Raw genomic sequence first — 24,651 nt, 5'->3', positions numbered from 1 at the left:
TTCTTCTTAGTTTTATTTGCTCTATCTGCACACGACGGGTGATGCGATTGACGCCGGACACTTTGTATATATAATACATAAATATATGTATTAAATAATTCATATAATAATAAATAATATATGTATACTTTTTGTGAACACACACACACACACATACATACATACATATATATATATATATATATATATATATATATATATATATATATATATATAATAGTAAATATTATTAAGAAAATAAAAAAAAGAATTATTTTCGCAGCGTTAAATTGTACGTGAATTGCGTTGTATGTGCGGCATAGGACGACAATAGAGTGCAAAACAAGTCGAATCGTTCTACCTTCTTTTTATTCAACCGACGTGCACGAGCGGGAATAACGCGGCATCGTACGAACGCGTGGAATATCAACGAGCGTGCTGCGACGATCGTTCTACGATGTTTCTTACACAGTTTCCTCCTCGATGTGCAATTTATTCGCTTGTACTTTATCCTTTTTCTACGAATTTTTGCGTACGTCTTTTTCTATTTCTCAACGCACTATCGAATATCTTGACGTTTCGGATTTGTGCGCGAGTATACAAATTTATTATTGCGTTTGTTTACTTTTTTGTTCCATGTCACTTCAAAGATCGAGACTTTAAGAAGTTATTTGCTGTATTATTTTTTATAGCTAAAAATATAATTTAGGATCAAAAAATATATACCAGATGCTTTTTCAAAAACACAATTGGAAAAATTTATGTTTTCTTATAAAAAAAATGGCAATTCAAGTTTTATGTTAAATATTTATATTTAATATTTTATGTTAAATATTTATATTTAATATTTTATGTTAAATATTTATATTTATATTTATATTTATGTTACACGTTGTTTATATGTATATTTATATTACACGTACTTATGTGTTAATTTAACATATTGCTGTTGTATTAATTAAATTTAAATGTTAATTTATTAAAACAACTGAAAAAAAGTGTAAAAATAACATAACATACACATTTTAATTTTACACAATAAATATATTCCATGTATTATTAATAACACAATTTATTTATTGTGAAAATTTATAAAAAAAATATTGATTTTACTCTATAATAGAAGTGAGAGTGATTATAAACTGTAGTTCTACATTCTAAGTTAATTTTATCATTAAAAATTTATTTTAAATTACTATGAAGTTTATTTGAAGTTCATTTATTGCATTTATTTTGTGTTGAAATATTAATAAAATGTTAATGTCAATTAGCATTTAAAATATTACGTTAAATTAATATAAAAATTTGTATAAACTGTTTGGGATATTCGATATAAATAAAAAGTTAAATTTAAGCCAAATTTTTCGACTGTGTTCGTCGACCAGAGTTCTCTCCGAAGTATGCAAATTATTTACAGAGCGCAGCGGAGATATTTATTTATATAAAGTGCAGCATCATGATAGACACTACAACTCTTTGAAAAATTTTACACACGCATCGCAAACATCTCATTCCCTGCCGAACAAAATAAAAAAATCGCGATACTCGAATCGCTATATCATCACCGCGAATCTTTAATCTGCGAGTGTGTGCGTCACGGTGCACGCATATCGCATTTAATTATAATGAAATTTAAATCTTTACATATTTATTCATGAGAAAAATAAATTTATCATCTTTAAATTTTTTTTCTTTTTTTTACGAGAAATAATTTGTTTTTTTTTTTTATTTTAAAAAAGTATCGGATTTTTTTTATATGCAATTATTATATGCGGAAAACATATTTTTATGCAATATCTCTCTCGTTTTCGTTTCTTTGAAATAAACAAACTATTTCTTCGCTTCACTTTTTTTTTCCTGCGAGCCGAAATGTCAGCGAAGGGGCGCCACCCGAGTTATTCAGCGGGGGGCCACGCTTCGCCGACTCGCCCCCCTAGAGGTACTATCCAAGTCCGTAACTGCGTATCGGCCACCCTGGATGTCTCGTCGTAGAATCGACATAAATAATTCGCAGTCGCCTTTGGGAAAGTTCGAGCGAGAGTCCGGTGGTTCGTAACGCTGGTTTTACTGCTCCCCTCGTGATAATAATTTTTCATTTCCTCAACTTCCCTGTTTTTCCCCAAATCACTATTCGGTCCGATTTCTTTCGTTGCGATCTCTACAATATATCCGTAACATCACGCGATTATATTTATATATTCCTGTATTTTTGAAAATCGCCTTTTTAATTGCGATTTTAAAAAAGAGACGGACACAAAATTCTATCGATATTGCTATTTATTTCGAGCTTTTTGGTAATATTATATTATTTCATTTTTTTCTATGCAAAAAAGTAAAAAATTTTCAATCTTAATTAAATAAAAATTCTAATTAAATATTGGAAGTATTTTTGTACTACGGTTCGATTATTTTTTATATCTCTATAATAATAATCTATTGATTTCGCATTGAATTATATTTTAAATTATATTAAAAAAGTACAGATACTGAAATATTTAAAGAGAAAAGAGATACATAATCCGGCGTTAAGTAAATAAAAAGAAAAAATCTGATAATAAAATAAAATAAATTTTAATTCATAAAAATCTTCATAAAAATTTCTTCTTGAAACACTTCAGGTGTTTTAATTGTTTGACGGTACGCTCCTGGAATGGATGCACTTACAACTGTGAAACCCTCGCCCTATACTTTGCAGAACCGGCGAACGGGGGTCTCGTGGCACGTATTGATTTTCGTCATTCACCCCTCGATGCGGGGGCCATTCGCTGACTTTGGCGAATTAGTCGTCCGAAAGAATTGCGTTACGAGATTATGCGATTTGAGCGCCCTCGCCCGAACATTCTGTCGTATATATGCATATAAATGCATATATCTCGATGCAGCATCGAGAAACGTTCGTGTTGCAACGGAACTACCAGTCTTTTGCATAGATAATATTGAAATCATCTAGATAAAAATAAGATAAGACATAATTTATAATTTTACTTTAGATAAGATAAAGATGATTTATTTAAAGTTTATCTAGATAATATTATATGAAATTATAAAAATATTTTATGTAGATAATATTAAGATAACATTAAGATAACATGTTAATATTAAGATAACATGTTTTAAAAAAATGATTAAGAAAAAATGTAACAACTAAAGTAATATACATATATTTACTTATATAGACTTTTTCATTAAATACTTTTCCATCTTTCTGTGACGCAATACATTTTAAGACTATTTTTCATAGTTTCATACTGAGTACTTAGTGATTCTTTAATATGATTGGATCTTACCTTTAATTCTTTGTTGGATCTAAATGTAAGAATCAAACATATTAAAATTAAAGAATCATAAAGCACTTACTAAGAGCTGAGTTCTGCTAAAGGCAACCATTATCTTAGATAATTTAAGACAGATGGCGCATTTTTCATCTAAGACAAAAATGTAGATAATACATCTTATTATTATCTAGATACAGATAAGATAATGCAATTTCTTCATCTAAATGATTATCTAGATAACTTTATCTAGATAACAATAAATTATTATCTAGATAACAATAAATATTCGGAACTACATTGCAAAAATAACAAATAAATTTGTAAATAAGGGCAAGATGACAACTCTCGATTCGACTTGTCTCTCTTTATTAATTCGATGAAATTTTTTTCTCGAGGCTTACGATAATCTCCCTTGTATACTATCATTGTCGATAATATCGGCGGGCATTATCTCAGCGGAAGATGAACCGTAGATTAATCGGGAGTGACGGTGTGTAAACATGTATGTCGAGTATGCCGAGGGCGGGTTTGGAAAATTTCCAAACACGACGACCATCAAAATTATATTAAGTAGCTCCGCCCATTGGCGTACCGCGGGCGATTGTAAACTTTGCGTTTATATACGTTATTAATTTAGCGGAAATTGATTTAACACCTTGATAATGAACACCTCCGCGGAAAAGTTTATCTACATATCAGTAGCGCATGCATACCGCCATAAAAAGCGTCTGCCGAGCTGCTCATTATTCTGGATACTTTATTTTCGAGTATAAAGTGGCGATTCGCGCGAAGCGGACACGATAAAAAACTTGCACGTGTCGTCGTAATTGCTTCCTGGGGTTCTTAATCGAACACGGTACAACACGCGAATCCGTATATCTCCACGATATAAATAAAGCAAGACCGAACGAAACAATCACGCCAAGTGTTAACTTTGCGAGCTACACTTTACGTAAGAGACATCCGGTTGAATAGATTTTCAAATGCCGATTGCGGCGCGCCTCAAGAGCGAAATCTTGTCAAGGAAGTAATTTTATTGCAATTAGATCTCTAACGTATCCTCGATGAAATAAAATTGTTCAATTCATAAAAAATATTTATATGTAAAAAAACTAACAATTTTATTTCTCCAATCATATTTATTAATAATTAATTATTTATTTTATTAAAATTAATATATTATTATTATTAAGTATAAGATTATTAAGTATTATTAAGTATAAGATTAATATATATAATTTACTAATAATTATGTATATGTAATTATTAATAAACTATATTTATATATTTTGAAAAATGTATTAAAATTTTATATGCGTGATTAAAATTTTTAATAACGAGACACACAAATCGCGATCACATCTTATGTACAGTAAATTTTCAACGAAGGTGTAAAGCTATTAAATTTAATTTTAATTTTTCAAATTAAAAAAAATATAAAAAATATAAATATAAATATAAAAATAAATATCAAAAAATATAAAATATTTGATTAATAATTAATTATTATTGATTAATTATTATTATTAAGTATAGAATTATTAAGTATTATTAAGTATAAGATTAATATATATAATTATAATTATAATTATAATTATAATTAGTTATATAATTTACTAATAATTATGTATATATAATTATTAATAAACTATATTTATATATTTTGAATAATGTATTAAAATTTTATTACAATTATCTCGTAAAGTTTTGAAGAATTCAAGAAGAAAATACAGATGGTTAAAAACTGATAATTCGATGACATTTATGATTCTATTAAATTACAATGAATAATGTATTCTCATAACGTGCGATCGCGATCATTTTACAAATATACATCTCACAATTGTACATTATCAAGGTGTACCTCTTATATTTTATGACGAAGCCTGATGAAGGAGATCCCGTTGGCACGACTATTATGTAGGCCGGGATTTAGCGCCAGCACCTCCGAGAATTCTCTCGTCCCGCCTGCCAAAGGGATCGCATTCTACGAACGCTATAAATCGGCTCATACCCGACACAGATATTATCCCCGCGCCCCGAAACTACCTGTCTGCCATCTTAGTTCCGCGAAATTCGCTCTTCTAGATCACGCTCCAAATCGAGCCTGTGACATCCTGGCCAATTGCGATCAAACGAAGTCGTTTAAAAACGTTACGCTGGCAGCGATCAATTCTCAAAGAGAAATATTTGACTGCTTCTCTCCATTAATCATGTTTAATCCTCCTAAAAAGTACTGTAAAACCTGTTTTTAAAATTGCTGAGAGAGAGAGAGAGAGAGAGAGAGAGAGAGAAGTGCGAAGTATAATTATCAGAAATAATTTTTAAATTATTATGTGTAAAAATATTTCTTATATTTATTTTTTTTTTAATTTCAAAAAACAAGAAATCGTGAAAAAAATAAAATCTATAAATAAAATCTATAATACCTTTTTTATATAAAGTAAAAGAAATCTAATTTTTGGATTCATCGATCTTTGATTTTTACGTCAGCGTGGATCTAAGTAAAAGACATGGTTTGTTTCACCATAAAAATGTGACAAGCTCAAAAAACGATAGCTTTATTTATTTATATAGCTTTTCTCTTCAAGCCGCTATCTTTTCATTAGATTAAACGATCGACACGTTTTAAGGATTGACGCGTAGGATGGCGATTCTCGATCTTCGCTTGTATATGGAAACTCGAAATGTTGAACTTGGTCGATACCAGTTCGCCCACGAATCGCGAATCTCCTCGACCATATTCGACTCGTCCGTCGCCTCGAGAGATTTTCTTCCGTGCGTTTCGGCGCTAATCGAGAACCCACGGAGAACTGCACTGTTAAAAAAAATTGACCGTAATTTCAAATAAAGTGTCTGCAGCTTTTTTTATAGACACACTGTGCCTATAGAAAAGAAATTTTTATTGAACAATTTTCAGACATATTTCAATTTTCCCCGATAAGCTCTTCCGGATCATTAGAAAATCGACACTGACAGATCAAGATAGATTTTCTGAAATTTTCTTGAGAGATTTCTTGAAAATTCAGACGAAAGTGCGTCTGAATTTTCAAGAAATCTCTCAAGAAAATTTCAGAAAATCTATCTTGATCTGTCAGTGTCGATTTTCTAATGATCCGGAAGAGCTTATCGGGGAAAATTGAAATATGTCTGAAAATTGTTCAATAAAAATTTCTTTTCTATAGGCACAGTGTGTCTATAAAAAAAGCTGCAGACACTTTATTTGAAATTACGGTCAAATTTTTTAGATGATTTGCCTTAATCTGAGTCAGGATTATTTTTTTGAAGGTTCAGAAAAACTTATCGGAAAATTCAGACGATATTCTATCTGAAAATTCAGACATTTCGCCTGAAAATTTAGACACACAATGTGTGTCTGTAAAAAATTTTTATACTGCTTTTTTTTCTATTATTCCGCGCAATTTATCGCATACGTTACGCTCTCCCGACGACGATTCTATTATCACGAGATTTCTCGGTACTGCCACCGTGTCGCGCACATCTCGATCCTCCCACGCGAAAATCCACGACTCGCAATCGTGATCTTTTCCGTCGAGATCCTGCATACGTATTTTCTCAGTGCATCACGCCCACTTGGGCTTTCTGAGAAATTGTACGATTTAAGAAATTACATAATGCATGCGCAGTAATTTTATTTATAAAATATTTATATATCTTGCTTAATGTATTCCATTATTTTATGCGCTAGAAATTAATTCAGGTAATTAAAGATCTTTCAAGATCTTCTAGACCTCAGTATAGTGGTTAGTGATTTAAAATCCTAAAGGAAAGAGAAGGGGGGGGGGAAATATTTAAAATATAAAATTCGTTGAATAAATTGCGCTTTTAATTCAGACTTTTGATGCAAAGTATATTTCGGATTTCGTCATTAGCGGATATCTCGATGCGATGCGGTTTTAATGAGACGCCTTGCATCATTACGGCTTAATAATCGCGCTTTTTCATCGAGATGGACGTGCGCGGACTGATCGTTAAGCTCGTTATGTAACGCGAGACATTGCGGTTACATTACAAGGCGCTCCGCAGCGACCGCGGAAGCTGATGATGTCCTATACGAGAACTGAATCATCCGATCGATAATGCACAGCACAATCGGCGACGTTGCGACGTACCGCATCGCGCTCGGATTAATTAGTCCGGCTCATTAGTCCCACTCACGTAATTAGAAACGTTCGTGTTCGTGTCCACCCACGAGCCGCGCCGCGAGTCTCTCCTTCCGCCTCGTTGTATCCTCAGCTTTCTCTCTCTCTCTCTCCAAGCAAAGATGACGTCATAAATGGCGCGTAAGTCTACGCGACGTCACGATCGTGACGTCGTAATACGTATAATGGCTTTCCGTCTACAAGGTGTTCAAAAATCTCCAAGCTCGATTCTTGAACGCGCCGAAATTAGTTTTAAATTGATTAAAATTTTTTTTTTTTTTAAATTAGTTTTTTCTAAGCTTTGTCCAATTTATTTATTGCGCAAGCAATTTTTTTTTCTTTTACGCGAACTAAAATTCTATTGGTATCTTCTGACGTTTATCTTATAACGAATGAGAACGGGTTTAATGACATATTGCACATATATGTCCAAGGCCGAGGCGAGAAGCAAAACAAATACTTGTCACAGGAAGGCATAAATTTTGCATGACGGGTGACTTGAGCTATTCTTTGGAACGGCGATCCTCAATCTTTTTTTCAACTGCTTTGAAAGTAATATTTTTTGTCACAAATCACTGGAGGCTTTAAAAGTCCGCGCGCGATTTAAACTTATAATAAAAACATTTATAAATCAAAAAGGCGTATATTATTATGCGCAATTTTTAATGCACATTTGATCGAATATTGCGAAATGATAATAAAAAAAATATACTTCTTTCTATGAATATTCCTCTTTCTCGCATAAGATTTTTTTAGAGTTTCACGCATCTATTTTTTTAATAAACATTTAAATTACTATGTCGAGTCGACTTTTTCATCCCGTATCTCGCACGCGATGCCTACAAATACGTTACAGTGCACGTTACATATTACGCTGATATAGCAGGTGAGTCACTCGGCAAGAGGAGACGCGATGACGTATCCGTTGATACGTTGCACCACTCGTAGATGCGCATAATATCGAGAGAAAGAGAAGAAAGTGCAAGGCTGTCAGTTGTGGCGGTTCCAGGAGGCGCGAGGGGCGGTGGGGCGGAGGGTGGGGGTGGGGGAGGGGAGGGAATCGGAAAAGGAGCAAAACGCGGCGCGAAACCTGCTGGGCGTTGCGTGGCGTGGCGATGACGCCACACTCTGTTTACGGCAGTGACGTAGATCAGTTATACGCCGCGCAGGAGCGTTGTGTGCGCGTCATTACGCAATGCCGAGAGCCTCTACCTACCGTGACGGAATTCCATGACCGGCTGATTGAGCTGATTTTGTGTGTCACCACTAAAACCGAAGCACTATCTCTCTTAGCGGCGATCTTGTAAAAATGAACGGAGATTGACAGAAATTCATCCGTATTTCCATGATTATCGCGAATCCTTTTTAATAGAAGGAAAAAGAAATTTTATTTTAATCTTTAAGTGAGAGAGAGAGAGAGAGAGAGAGAGAGAGGAGAGAGAGAGAGAGAATTTCATCCTACATTTTTTTTTTAAATTTAGGAACTGGAGATTTGTCTCAATTATTAGATAGCTGATTTTGCAAAAATATATTACTTCCGACAAATTTCCTGACGTTCTTAGAAATAATTATTTACAATTGATAAATGTAAAATAAATATGTGTATGATGAAAAGATATTTTGATTACGTGATCTCCTATCTTTTGCTTGATAAACTAATAACATCCATATGTGCTACGGCGAAAAGGAGAAAGATGAGAGTTCACCCAGAACTCGAATAACCATGACGTAGCTGACGTTTATCGCGATAACACGTAGAGCCGTTATCCACCTTGCGTCATTACATAATGTAAATGTGACGACGAATGCATCGCGCGTGAAAAGACGTTCATGAAATCTGTGATTAAAAACACCGTGACGAATTAGCTTTGATTTTAAACCACTTCGATACTGAATTTTTTTAAAATTTCTTATGCAATTTGATGTGAATTTACGAGAATTACTAATGAACAAAACATCATTCGGGAAATTGATGAAACTGGCATTTGCAGATAACATTAATAATCTTGTCAGAATAAAAAAAAAGCGATATAAAAGAAGTAATAATTTCCAGGTAATTAATAGACACGTGTAAGGATAATGAGCGCGATAATAGTTAATAGAGAAAAAATATTCGACATTGAAGACATCCATTGCTTTCTATCTCTGTTAAAGGTATCTTTGATATTGTGGAATCTTATCATGTCTACGCACGTAGGATCGCTGGTTATCTCTCGATTCAATGTAAATTACGTCACAAGGTGCGAGTTAAGAATTTTTCTCTTTATCGGAACTTTTATTTATATGTAGAAAAATTCGTAGATTTCTCATTCCTTTGCGCGACCAAGGCGATTGATCGCATTCGGGGAATATTAGGAGACAGATTGGCGCGGATCGTTCCTTATCTCCTTATACCAGCTGCGAAGCAGTCGCTTAATCACTGTTAATGTGTTAAAAAAAAATGAAACAGGTGCGCTCTAATCGTTTGGTATGCAACTCGCGATACCTGCCATTCGATATCGTTTAAACATTATCCAAAACATTTGCAGGTATTTGTTTGCACGATCGCCAATACGTGACTCATCTGCACTTACGCTTGTTAGACACTTGAGGACTGTCAGAGGAAATATATATTTCACGAAGTTATCGTAAAAACGATGTACGTCAATTTAAAAAAAAAAGTTGTATAACATTTTGCACGATTATTGATGCCTTTTTTTTGTGCAACTCGTTTGTATGACTTGTAATATCATAGTTCAAGAACGTTCACAACACCAGTTTTTTCACAACACCATTGCCAAAAAATTGTACCATTTCTCTAGGAGGTCATTAGGTTATCAATTATTGTCTCAAATAAGCAAATTTATATTTAATTTAGTAAACAATTTCAAATTGTACTGCACCAATTCTTTCCGCTCCAAGACTTTCACTCATCCGGTGAAAGTACAGAGCATTTGGGGTCAGAAAATTTAGGCACCTTCACCAGCGAATCAAACGTATGGCTTTATAAATGAGCCGCTTTGATCGATAAGACGTCTTACGAGTGTTTCGTGGAAGATTGATTTCTCGAATACACCACTTAAGTATCTCGTGAATCATCGCTGGAAGCCGGAACTTGTGATGTTACGGCATCAGTCCACCAGTAAATCGGCAGATCCTGAATGAAAATTTCTTAGAAGTCGCGACAACCGATGGCTCATGTGTAGTATACTACAATGGCGTTTCTCATTCACATTCCATCTGACTTCCGCGAAAATCATGACGAACACACCTGTACGGACCGTCAATGAACCTTATCGATTTCCGAATCGACGCTTACATTCATAAAACGAAAACCTTAGCAAAACCCGCGTTCTCTGTCTTCCGTGATTGAAGATAAGAAAAAGCTTTTCGCCAAAAACTGCCTTAAATGAATTATCTGGATTTTTTATTCCAAAACTAATAAACTTAATTATTGGTTTCATGATTGGTGATTTTGCCTGAAAATGATTGATGATATAAGAGTAATATTGCACTTACATGGACATGTGTGTTTTAATACACGCATGTCACTTCGTTGTTCGATAAGTCATAGTTATATGATCGATTGTCCACTTTTTTTCTTTAAGTGTGTTATTAACTATTGAATCGTACATGACTGTGTATCTTCAATCGATACAGAAGCATGTGATAAGTGTATTTGATTATTTCTGCTGGGCAATGTTCATTGCAACTCGTGCAAGTCATATGCATATTTATATGTGACTCTACCATTGACCAGAAACATTCGTAACAATAAACTCAAAAACTCACTTGAAGCAAATTAAACTTTTGATGAAAAAATCCATGATTATTTGCACAGAAAAAATTATACAAATTTCTTGTCCAAATCAATATATAAGCTTTTGATTATTAATTAATTTATCTATGCAACAGATGATTTATGATTAATTATTTCTTTCTAATCAAAAACTCCCGTTATATATTTTCCCGCCAGCTCATTTCACGAATTAAAAAGAACTGATCTCTCGAATGTTACATTCCAGGATCTACGAAAGAATGTCCACAGCCCGCATCGAGTATCGGACACCTTTTTAAGTGGGAGACCAAACGGGGATTTCCATTGAATACGAATGACGGTCCAGCGAGAGAAAAGGGAGAGAGATCCGTTTGAATGAGCGGGCGTTCGACAAAAAGTAGGTCCACATGTTTCCTCGAGCGGTAAGAATGCGAGCGTGCGCGCATGTGTGTGTGTCGACTGGTATGTGAGTCATCCAGGTAAAGACGGCGGGGGATTGCGAGGAGCGATCAACATTCTTGGAGCAACCCCATGAGTCACCCGAGTCGCGCGCGCGCCGCCATCCCCCCGAGTCTACCTACCTGCCACCACCTGTTGCTGCTGCACTCGGTTTCTAGGTCGCCTTTAAGTTTTAACCTGCGCCTTCCCCCACTCGGAATCAAGCGTTTATCTGAGACGAACAGTGAATTTAATTCACCGCACGGTAAGATGAGTATCGCATATTGCTCGAAAGTTATAGAGACTCCTCTTTTGAGGATATCGTACACGCGATGGAGAAAAAATCAAGACTGTTGAATATCAAAGAAAATTAAAATATTAATTGCAAATTTAATATTTCTTACATTATTCTTTTTGCATTATTATTTTTTTTTAAATTTATCTATACATACAGGGTGTCTTAGACCACCCGTACACTCCTTTTCTTTCAAAAACTAAGCATTTTAGAGAAAAACCTTTTGAACAAAAATTGTATGGTTTTGAGGGGAACATAAGATGGTGTCATTGGTTTGACCTTGGATGGCATCGTTAAGGTCAAGTCAAGGACACCTTTAATTTATTAAATAGAATTCCCTATTTTTTATTACATATTCTTATAGCTTATGTCGAGAGCTTTCCAAAACACTATAATAAAGTATTTTTTCATTAAGAATTTTTTGAGTTATTTTGTATCTTAATCTGACATATTTTGGTATAAAATATAAAATATCTCAAAAATTATTTAGTGTTCGATAATTGTATCGTAATACTTTTATGTACAGAATAATAAGATGAATCAAATGGTGTAAAGAAAAAATAAATAATTGTTATAAAAAAATATATTGCAAATAATTGCATACTTTTTTTAAAAAACAATTATTTTCTGTAGGGGGACATCCTGTATAGTATAGTTTATTATTTTACTAGGTTCAAATTTATATTCAGTTATGCATGCAAATTTAAGAGAATTGATGTAACATCCTAAAAAATAAATCTTCACACAGAAGAGAATTCTTAATTTTATTTTAACAATTTTGAGCAATATTATTACCTGGTATTATTTCTTATTACTTACCTGTTGTATCATTATCATATTATAATTTTTATTATTGTTATTTTTATCTATCTATATATATATATATATATATATATATATATATATATATATATATATATATATATACAGAGAAAGAAAAAGAGAGGAGGAAGGGAAAGAGAGAGAGAGAGAATTCCTTAAAAATGTCATGAGAATAATTTAATTAGTTTGTCCCTATTTTTCCATTGTCTATTTTTTTTTTTTTGATAACGAGAGAAACAACGTCTCGTTCATGCGATGGCGCGTTTGGTGGGCGGATCGATGACCTTGAAATGAATCTCGTAACAGAGTGTCGCTATGAGTCATATTGCGGATCGCGAACTTTCAGTGCGGATGATGAGAGACGGGGGCCGGGGAGGTGGACCGTGAGTTAGCTTCCGGAAGCGGATCTTTTTCCTCGCTTTCATAATTTTATGTGAGTCACCCTGGTCCATGTGCTACGAGAATCCGCGATAAGTTCAGTTCGAGTTAGTTTCTTCTTCGTCGATTACGCAATGAAGCGGCGAGGTTCGACGCTTGATGGGAGGGGGATCGGGACGGCCGGCAAATTGTCGCTCGTCGATCGAATGAGACAGATAAACTTTTTCCCCGAATCGTTTTATTTGTCTCCGAGATTAATCGAATCCACGAGAATTTTATCCAATTTGCACACGTATGCCATAGAAGATTATCAAATGTGTACACTTTTAGAATATTATTCAACGATTAGAGCTCATATTGTGGTTTGTGCATTATTTCATTTCATTCGAAAATGTTGTTATATTTCTATTTTTATTTCTATTTGTATTTCACATTAATTTTATTAAAATGTGTTCTTTTGTTCTTAAATTTTTTTTTTATAAAATTCTTTACCTGTAATTTTTATCTATTCTTTACCTGTAATTTACCTATAAATTCTTTACCTGTAATTTTTATCTAATATTTTTAATATTAATATTTTTTAAGATTCATATATTGTTTTAATTTTTAGACATCTTTGACACATTTGTATTATAATCACTTGCCTAAAAAATTACGTCTAAAAAAATAATGCAAATTTGACTTTATTCTTACATTAAAAAATTTACGTTTATATATAATAGATGAATATTATCTCCGATTGTCTTTAAAACTGTTTTTTTCTTATCTAATGTTTTGTTTATCTGACAGTGGCTATTTCAACATATCAATATAGCAACGATTTTATTATATCTCATTAATTTTAATCAAATGAGATAAGTAAAAATTTTATATTATAAATTAGTCATAGATTTTTAAATGGGCGGTTAATTGCTCTTGATCGCGCCTTAATCGTCAAGTACGAAAAAAAACGCGTAACTGACAGATAACGCACGTGGCTGTTCAAGTGTCATAGCGGTATCGTTCGGTTGTATATAGTGGTCGATTTGAATTGAACAAGATAAACGTTTAAGCCGACTGGAAGCCTCTAACGTCGTTTCCCTATCGTTTAAAGTCGATTGTTTGCTGTCAAGATAAGATTGATGGATAATTCAAGACCACTTCTATCGTTTTCGACTCTCGATCCTATGGAATGTCTTTGTGCCGAATATACAAAGTGCAATCGCTGCGACAAACTTCATCCATTGTTCCAACTTTGTACCAATCATTGTACATTTTCTTTACAGTTACTGCCTAGTCACATATAGCGGAATCGTAGTAAAAAATTTAATATATAATATATAAATTATAATAAAAGTTAAAACTAATGCAATATATAGTATAAAAAAATATAGTCCAAAAAAATTATATATTACATTTTCTTTCTAATAAATTTTTTAATGAAATATACGTATATAGTGGATTACAAGAGGCATGAAAATTATTAAATATTTTTCAATTATCAATTATTAATTATTAAAATTATCAAATATAAAATATAATAATTATCAAACATAGTTTTACATTTTAAATGAAAAAAATTTCTTTATATTATATTTAGAATAAGATATAAGATTATATATGTATATTTCTCAAATTATTTATAAACAATGAAATAAAAAAAACTTACAGAGTGGCTGCATCAAACTCATTGCACCATCTGGCGTTGCGAGTGTGAACTTAAACATGCATATATATTTAATGCTCTACAGTTTCCTATAATATCATAATTATAAATTATTTTTAATATTTAAATAGAAAAAAGAAAAATAAAAATATTTTTTATAATTGTATATTGCAAATACTATTACAATAAAAGTTACTAAAACTAAGGTATTTATTATTTTATTTAGAGATAAAAATAAAAATAATACTATAAATTAATGAATATGTAAAATATATACTTAAACAGAGAGTTTATTATTTTATATTAACATAAAAGCTTATTAAATCTCATATTTTATACTGACTTAAACAGACAGCTTATTATATTCGATATTTTCATATGAAATATTTTGCAAAGATACAAAAGGGATAATAAAAATATTTATAAAAAATTAAAAAACAATTTTCTTTATTGTTTTTTATTATAATACATTTCTATGTATATATATTTATATTTATGATATTATTACAAAAATATAAAAGAGGATATATACTAAATGCGTCTCTAGATTTAAAAATAAAAGATTTCTTCATAAGATTTTTGTTTGTTTGGATAAGATCACAGATTCTCATAAATCGAACAATCTTGACTGAAAAAAATCGGATAATCCTTTAGAACTAAAATGTCGAAAGTTCAAAAGGTAATTTTATTTATTAACCCATCAAGAATGATGTGGGCGGACAACGTAAATAATTAAGCTTCTTAACAGTGTCATTTTAGCTTCTCGCGCTGCAAATACAGATATATGAATTATTCTACGGCATACTTGTTAAATTTTTCAAAGCATTTGTTAGTTAAAACGATACGCGAATGGCGTCCGCAATATTGGGTTTATTTCTTTCAACATGCTTGTGCAATGTATATAATTTATATTAAGAGATGCTTCTAATATTTTGAATTCTAAGATGTTTTTTAAGGAAATAAATCTTTCCAAAAATGTCAAAACCAATCTGTCATGATTATTTTAATAGCATATCAAAATTTTAAATTTATATGAATTGATGTGAAAAATTATATATCACTTTATTGGGTTTCGAAATTTATTGGAGAGATCAAGATTTCTTTCTTTATGTCATAGGTGCCTGAATCTCATCTTGAAGAGGCATTTTTTCTTTGCCAGCTGTATGTCGAGAACTGGCACGGATTGAGAAGGTGGCTCCGATAGAAAGTCGTCCACATAAAGTTCGGAAATAGAACGGCTTGCGAAAGATTGCTTTTCAGGCGGTCGTAAAAATGGAAGAATATAAACAATATATTGAGCAAATACATGATTAATAACGCCAATATAATTGTGCAGGAAATAAATCTAAAATTATATTTATATTGTGAGAATATATACATTTTTCTCATCAATCTTGTGATAAGATTCTGCAAATTCATGTAAAATTTAAATAAATAAATAAATTATACAAGAGAAATAAATTGTATTACACGGCACAATCGTAAGGAAAATTTTATTTAATTACTCGAGAAATTTGTAAATGAAAAAAATATTGGGAAAGGCCTATACGCGTCTAAAGAGAAGTCTAGATAGAGAGAAATAGAGCTCTCGATATAGAATCGAGAAATATCGCGGCAATTATTTTGATCCACTGCATTCACGTGTGATGTTATCTAATGATTGTATCGCTGATAGAATCGTGACAATATAATAGAGCAGATTTCCACGGGGAGAACCGATGAATTCTTTTCATCATTTTCTAAGAACCGTAATCTTTATCCACTTTGTTCTCATGATCTTATGATATTTTTCTATTTGAGCGCTATATATATATGTGTGTGTTATTTCGATGCAATCTGGGATACTACCCGGCCCCTACCCGGAAGAACACGAGAGTGCAGCCGATTTTTTGACACGCTTCACGGACATTGACGGCAAACTATTACACCTGCGTTAATTGCGTCTCTCAAGGAGTGCCTAATCAACAAGCGAGAGTAGAAAGTACATATATCGCCACTCGTAAAAAGCTCATATATATAAAAGGAAGTTTATAATTTTACGAAAATTTCATTAATATGTTAGGATTCTATTGCGGAATTCTCTCAACAAAAATAATATTTACAAGTTTTCTTTTTTATATACTTCTTGTAGACAAAAAAAAATTACTTCTTGTAGACAAAAAAAAAAAAAAATTATATGCAGGGTGTTTCTAAACTGGCGATAAATATTTTAATCACAAATTCTTTGCAACATTTTAAGGCAAAAATTTAAATATAAAAATGTTATGGCTACAGTAATTTTTAAATGAGAAAAGTTTAAAGATCATGAATGACAAGGCTAGAATTTCGCGCGCTTAGAGATGATCAGTAATAAAGATGCTTCCATGAACCAAATGACAATCTTTGACAACAATAAAATTATTGCAAAAATATTCAAGATTTTTATTAAGAATTTATTTCTGTTTATCCGTAATGAATCATAACAACAGTTTAAAATGTTTTGATTTAATAATTTAATATATCGATATTGATAAGTGTCAACCGTCAGATTTAATAGTTTTCACAATGAGATTCGAGATCGATAGAAACATATTTTATGTGAAAAAAATATCTTTATTAACATTTTTTATTTTTTTTTTTATTCGAGATCTTTAGCGACACTCTGTATATATATCAAATTATTTCGCAATAAAGTATATGTTTCTAAAAAAATGTTAAATTATTTATATATATAAAGAATAAGTTATCATAAAATTTATATATAAATCGATAAAGATTTGATTTTACAACATCACAAATGTAGATATCTTGATATTGCTTCACAAGATGATTTCGAAACTTAATGATTGCATCTAAACTGAATGTCTAATGACTGCATCCAATCTTACAAAAAAATCACGTGCTTTCGTTTTTTTTCTTACCTCGTTCGATACAGATCTAATTAAAGGCAAATGATTTTGAACCAGAGATCTCTATTACTTCATTGGCTACGCCATGCGATGTGCGCTTTCACAAGAGAGCGGAAATTGCGAAATTTGCGTTAACTTATGGCAAAAGTAGCCTGTCTTCAACGGGGAAAACATCTCGGACGTAATGGTATCGATAATTATCGGATCATGTGAAATTAGTCGATGGATCATTACACGAATTTCTCGATTCATCACAGCTCGTTAAGATACTTACGCACCGTAAACGCATCCTACTCGATTGTAATCTTTGCGCAAATTTATGATTCTCGTAAGGCTCTCTCGTTCGAATTTCGTCGAATGTCATTTTTTCGTCTCATGTTTCTAATCATTTATTCGGAATGATTGCGGAGGAAATGATTTATGTTCTCATTCTATTTATGTGTAACTAGAAAATATAATTTAGTTATATTTCTCTTATAAAAAGTATTATTTTTATTTCTGAAATATATATATATATATATATATATATATATATATATATATATATATATATATATAATCTAATTATATTATCTTAAAAAAAAAAAAGAAAACAAGTATTTTTAAGGATGTTCTGGATGTACAATAGTAGCAAAAATTTGTCAAAGTTAAAAAGAAAATATGTTTCTTACGTTTATACTGTTTGAAAAATTAAAAAAATAAATTCGGGTTATGAAAAAAATTAAAGCATCGCAAAATAATATGGATTTTGACGTCTTCGTAAAAGAAAATAGTTTTAATTAATATTTTTCCTAATTTATGGCAAAAACTTTTGATCGTGAATATCCTCTGAAATCAACTGCAAAAAACAATGAAAAACGAGTAATTTGCAGAAAGAGAAAAAGAGACAGGTAATATTTTTCTACAATTTTTAATAAATAACTTTTAAACAAATTAGTGGATCTAAATCAAGTTTTGCACAAATATTTATTAGAATTTCCTTAATATATGTGAAAATTTTTATTTTATTGGTAATATTTTTTCTTTGTCAAATTTGTCAATAAGTTCTACAATAGGCGATTTTCCATAAGAATCAATAGTAACATTAAATTTAAATAACTTTCAAACCATTAAGAGAATTGTGCTTAGTTTTTGCACAAATATTCAGAAGAAATAGTAAAACAATCTATAAAAATTTAATGCTTTTGTTAATATTTCGATATATGTCACATACATTCTTAAAGGGAAATGTAGTCAAATTGTTTTTGAAGATATTGTATTATAAATTAAAAATTTTATATATATTCACACAATCAATTAAGCGATATAAAGTACATTATCATTTTAATATCTTGATTTTGCTATTAACTTAGGTTGTATGTTACATGTTGAAACAGCAAAAGACAAAAACATGAAAATTTCATAGATTGTTCTACTATTTTTTTTTAATAACTATTGCAAGACCTGAGGATAATTTTCTTAACGGTTTGGAAATTATTTAAATTTGAAGTTAGTATTGATTTTTATGAAAAATCGCGTATTGTTGCACTTATTGACAAGACAAAGAGAAAACATTGTCCACAAAATAAAAATTTTAGCATATATTAAAAAAATTTTAATAAATATTTGTAATAAAAATTTAATTTAGATCCACTTATTTATTTACTAAAAATTATAGAAAAATATTATCTTTCTCTCCCTTTCTCTCTCCCTCTCTCTCTCTCTCTCTCTCTCTCTTTCTCTCTCTTTCTGTAATTCACGATTAAAAGCTTTTATCATAAATTAGAAAAAATATTAATTACGAATAAATAATCGTCAAAAATAATATTATTTTGTGATACTTTAATTTTTTTTTATAATCCGGACTTATTTATTTGATTTTTCAAACACTAATAAACGTAAGAATATATATATTTTTTAAAAATATTGATAGTTTTTTACTACTACTTGTACAGCCAAACCATTCTTAATGATGCGGAATGCAAAAAAAGTTGCACCTTCGAAATGATATTTTGCTTTCGATTTACTCACGACTTCTCAGCGAAGAAAGTCTCCATGAAACTTCCCTTTCAAGTCACGTGAGTTTATATATATGTAAGTTGCAAACAGGGTCATGCCAATGAAAGTCAATAATAATACTTGCCTGAGCAAATATCGGCATCTTTTTGATTTGCATAAGCAAATCAGCGCTATATACAGGGGGTGCGCTAACGAACGTATAATAAATTTCATCCTTGACGAGACCGTTATGGGCAGTCCAATCACCATCCTTGGCGAAAGGACTTTTTTTCCTTTCTTTCGCCGCTCCGTACCGCTACCTGATTTTATAGAATAAGAAAACCGCTTGTTTCAGACATTCTAATGTCCCCCGTTTCCTGCGGTTTAGCTCAGGCAATTATATGCGGCTAGTCGCTTAACCGCCTTGTCACATTGCCGATTGCAATTCCATTAACATTACCGTACAGTACAATGTCCTGCGTGATCTATAATATCCTTGAACAAGCTTCCCTCGGCCGAATAAAGGATTTGAAAATATACGAATAAACCGATGCCTTCATGCTTTCTTGTTTGTTCGATTATTGACATTTTTAATATGTAATACTGATAATGAGTCGTTCGAACAACAAACGCTCACAAAAGTACTTACATATTTTATGCTTATTTTATAAATATTAATTTTTAAAAGTACACAGAATATCTTGAGAGGCTTAAGGATGTTCTGGATGTACAATAGTAGCAAAAAATTGTCAAAATTAAAAAGGAAACATGTTTCTTACGTTTATACTGTTTGAAAAATTAAAAAAATAAATTCGGGTTATGAAAAAAATTAAAGTATCGCAAAATAATATGGATTTTGACGTCTTCGTAAAAGAAAATAGTTTTAATTAATATTTTTCCTAACTTATGGCAAAAACTTTTGATTGTGAATATCCTCTGAAATCAACTGCAAAAAACAATAAAAAACGAGTAATTTGCAGAAAGAGAAAAAGAGACAGGTAATATTTTTCTACAATTTTTAGTAAATAACTTTTAAACGAATTAGTGGATCTAAATCAAGTTTTGCACAAATATTTATTAGAATTTTCTTAATGTATGAGAAAATTTTTATTTCCTTGATAATATTTTTTCTTTGTCAAATTTCTCAATAAGTGCTGCAATAGGCGATTTTCCATAAGAATCAATAGTAACTTTAAATTTTAATAACTTCCAAACCGTTAAGAGAATTGTGCTTAGTTTTTGCACAAATATTCAGAAGAAATAGTAGAATAATCTATGAAATTTTAATGCTTTTGTTAATATTTTGATATATGTCACATACATCCTTAATCAATAAAAAAGGAAAAATAAATGTTTAAAATTTATTTTTTAACTTTTGTTGTACATGATAATTTTTTATTAATATCAAGAAATATATATATATATAAATTTTTATAAATTTTTTTCAAGCGCTTTGAGACAGCTAAACCTTCGATAAGACATTTCGTGGCTTGTATGTAACCAGGAACACAGAGCAGAAAAATGTGTCACCTTAAAGGATTTGCCAAGCAAATTAATTTTAAAGAGTATAAAATAAAGACTCCATCCATTATTTTTAATGTATTTCAGATTTTTATATCGAGTAATAAATTTTACATGAAAAATGCTCGTATTAAATAGTAGACGTGCATTTCGCTTTATTATAGACACATGATATATATGTGCATTCTCGCGGGAGCACAAGCAACGTGACGCAAGACGCACAATAAGCCTTTTCGCCATTAATGCGGCATTACAACGGTACCGTTCGGCATGAAAGCGCGTGGTTATCGTAAATGGTTGCGCTTGCCGTTTTGTTTAAGTCCCCCTCGATCGACGATGCGACTGAGAAGCGGGCGAAAGGAACGTGCGCGCAAGCATCTCACCATCCTATCAGCATCCCACCGCTGTTACGTGAGAATGCAACGCGCATACCCACTGACCGGCTTCACGTAACGTTCTCGCGACAGGAACGGATTCGCTCTCGCGTCATTCTGGGAATGTAAACGTACAAACAAACAAAATTAGCTCCATGAAAAATCATTCAAAAAATATCATTTTTAATCATGTTCAAGTGTTGGAGAATTCGAACTTTTAACATACATGTCCCAAATGAGCCACACAAATTTTTGTGTTAATTTAACGTAACGTGAAATGATGATACTAATATTTTGTTCTATTATTATTTCAACACAAAATAAATGCAGACTTTATAACAATTTGAAATAAATTTTGTATAAAATCCAAACATTTTAATGATAAAATTAACTTGGAAATATTATTGATGATCTGTAGTCACTCTTACTCCTATTGTAGAAATCAATATTTTTTCTGAGAATTTTAACAGATAAATTCTATCATTAATAATAGAAGTATATATATATATATATATATATATATATATATATATATATATCCTGTTATATCCTAAAATTAAAATGTGCACATTATATTTTTTTTACATTTTTTAAAAATTGTTTTAATAATTTAACATTTCAGTTTAATTAACACAATAACAATATGTTAAATTAATACAAATGTGTTAAAGATGTTTTGGCTGTACAATAGTAGCAAAAAATTGTCAAAATTAAAAAAAAAACATATTTCTTACGTTTATACTGTTTGAAAAATAAAATCTGAAAATATAAAAAGAATTAAAATATCACAAAATAATATGATTTTTAATTTTCTTTGTAAAAGAAAATAGTTGTAATTAATATTTTTCCTAATTTCTGACAAAATCATTTTTGAACAATCAAGAAACAAAAAAAAAACGAGTAATTTGCAGAGAGAAAGAGAGAGAGAGGGAGAAAGAAATCATATTTTTTCCAATTTTTATAATAAATAAATTTTGAATCAGTAATAGATCTAAATTAAGTTTTGCATAAATATTTATTAGAATTTTTCTAATATATATAAAAATTTTTATTTTGTTGGCAATGTCTTTTCCTTGTCAAATTTGTCAATAAATGCTACAATATTTTCCATAAAAATCAATACTAACTTTAAACTTAAATAATTTTCAAACCATTAAGAGAATTTGTGCTCAGCTTTTGCATTTAAGAAAAAATAGTAGAACAGTTTACGAAATTTTCATTTTTGTCAATGTTTTGACATGACACATGTATCCTTAAATATTTAACACAAAAATTTTAACTAACATATTTTTTCACAAGGAAACACAAATTTTTCAATAATGTATCATTTATTTTATCGAGAAAACTAAACATCACACATGTACATCTGATACGAAAGTTTTCGATACTAAATAATCAAAACTCAAAACAAAAAAAATAATGTATTGCAAAAATATTTAATATAAATATATAATATAATAAGAACATTTTTTATTATTAATTTCTAGTGTGTAAAGAAAAATATATATTAGAATTAAATATTTTTATAAAACATTTGTTATAAATGTTTTATGTTAGATTTAAATATCTTTATCAAATACTCGTTATAAATACGCTTAATGCCCGGTTTAATAAAAAATCTACCATTTGACATTAAAGCCCAAGGGATAGCCCATGTGTCTCGTATATCTGTCAAACTCTGCGCAATACCCTGCATACGTAATGCTCCGCACGTGTCGACGAAATATATACTCTAATTTTAGCGTTTGAGGTTTGCTACGTAAGAAGCGCCCCTCCTTGCAGTCGTAAAAAAAATTTAATTAAACAAAAAAGCGTCAGCGCGCTTTAGGCGAGGGCCACGCAAGCGCTCGCTTAATTAAGATACCGATCACTACCGTTAACTAGTATGTATGAGCGAGAGGCGATCCCTGCGGCCTCGGAAAGTCTCACGCATCGGGTGAAAATAGCGTGCGTGTATGACTTATTGCAGTCGCGGTCACTTCGCAGCTTCGATGAGGAAAGCCGAAAGTGGGAGGGACGAGGAGATGGCCGGTTATGCAAAAGGCGAAAACGGTCACGTGTGTACGCGAATCGAGGCAATGTCATCGAACTTATATAACGTGTCGCCTTATTTCAATTACACGTAGCTTTCCACGTGCACAGATCGATTTTAAGCCTTCATGCGGAGTGTAACGTCGCTTTCTATATCCAGGAACATCGACGACTTTAATGTAAATATTTATGGACCGCGTAACGCAATGAAAGTTTTATCCGCACAATTAAATTTTATTTTTAATTTCGAATAAGACTGAATACTCGTCTAATAATTCTCGACTAATGACAGCGAACGGAATTCGAGCATTGAAGTATGACTAGATGTACAGGGTGTTTCATAAATAAGTAGCAAAATTTTAAGAGCATATTCTATTCATTATAAGGATGAAAAAAAGTTATGTAAACATGCATTCGGAAATGCTTCCTTTGCTAGTTATAAACATTTAACAGACTTTATGTTGTCCAATGTAAATAAAAAATTTATAACTTGCGAATGAAGTTTCACTCGTGTTTATATGATTTTTTTCAAATTCTTATAGTGAGCAGAATATGCTCCTAAAGTTTGGCCATCTATTTCTGAAATACCCTGTATATCTCTCAATCCTTAGTTAAATTTATTATTTTTAATTTCGAATAAGACTGAATACTCGTCTAATAGTTCTCGACTAATGACAGCAAACGGAATTCGAGCATTGAAGTATGACTAGATGTACAGGGTGTTTCATAAATAAGTAGCAAAATTTTAAGAGCATATTCTATTCATTATAAGGATGAAAAAAAGTTATGTAAACATGCATTCGGAAATGCTTCCTTTGCTAGTTATAAACATTTAACAGACTTTATGTTGTCCAATGTAAATAAAAAATGTATAACTTGCGAATGAAGTTTCACTTGTGTTTGTATGATTTTTTTCAAATTCTTATAGTGAGCAGAATATGCTCTTAAAGTTTGACCACCTATTTCTGAAACACCCTATATATCTCTGAATCCTTAATAATCTCGCAATTCTTAACTAGAGGTAGTGACATTACATGACATGTTGTGTATAAGTTTCACCACCTGTCGACAGAGGAAATCTAATTTGCATCAGTCACCGGTATCGTTA

General features: G+C 31.2%; 1 protein-coding gene across 1 annotated transcript in view; it reads left to right on the top strand.

Annotated features, from left to right (window-relative positions):
• Nucleotides 1-24,651, top strand: part of LOC126853319 (uncharacterized) — a 75,537-nt gene that overhangs the window by 38,181 nt on the left and 12,705 nt on the right. The window contains exon 2 of the mRNA XM_050598929.1: nt 11,422-11,571. Coding sequence (XP_050454886.1) covers nt 11,550-11,571 — 22 coding nt within the window. The 5' untranslated portion in view covers nt 11,422-11,549. The remainder of the gene's footprint in view (nt 1-11,421; nt 11,572-24,651) is intronic.

Source organism: Cataglyphis hispanica, chromosome 12 (assembly GCF_021464435.1).
Source record: "Cataglyphis hispanica isolate Lineage 1 chromosome 12, ULB_Chis1_1.0, whole genome shotgun sequence".
NCBI lineage: Eukaryota > Metazoa > Arthropoda > Insecta > Hymenoptera > Formicidae > Cataglyphis > Cataglyphis hispanica.
Note: the sequence above shows the minus strand (reverse complement) of the source record. Positions and strands in the feature narration are given on the sequence as shown.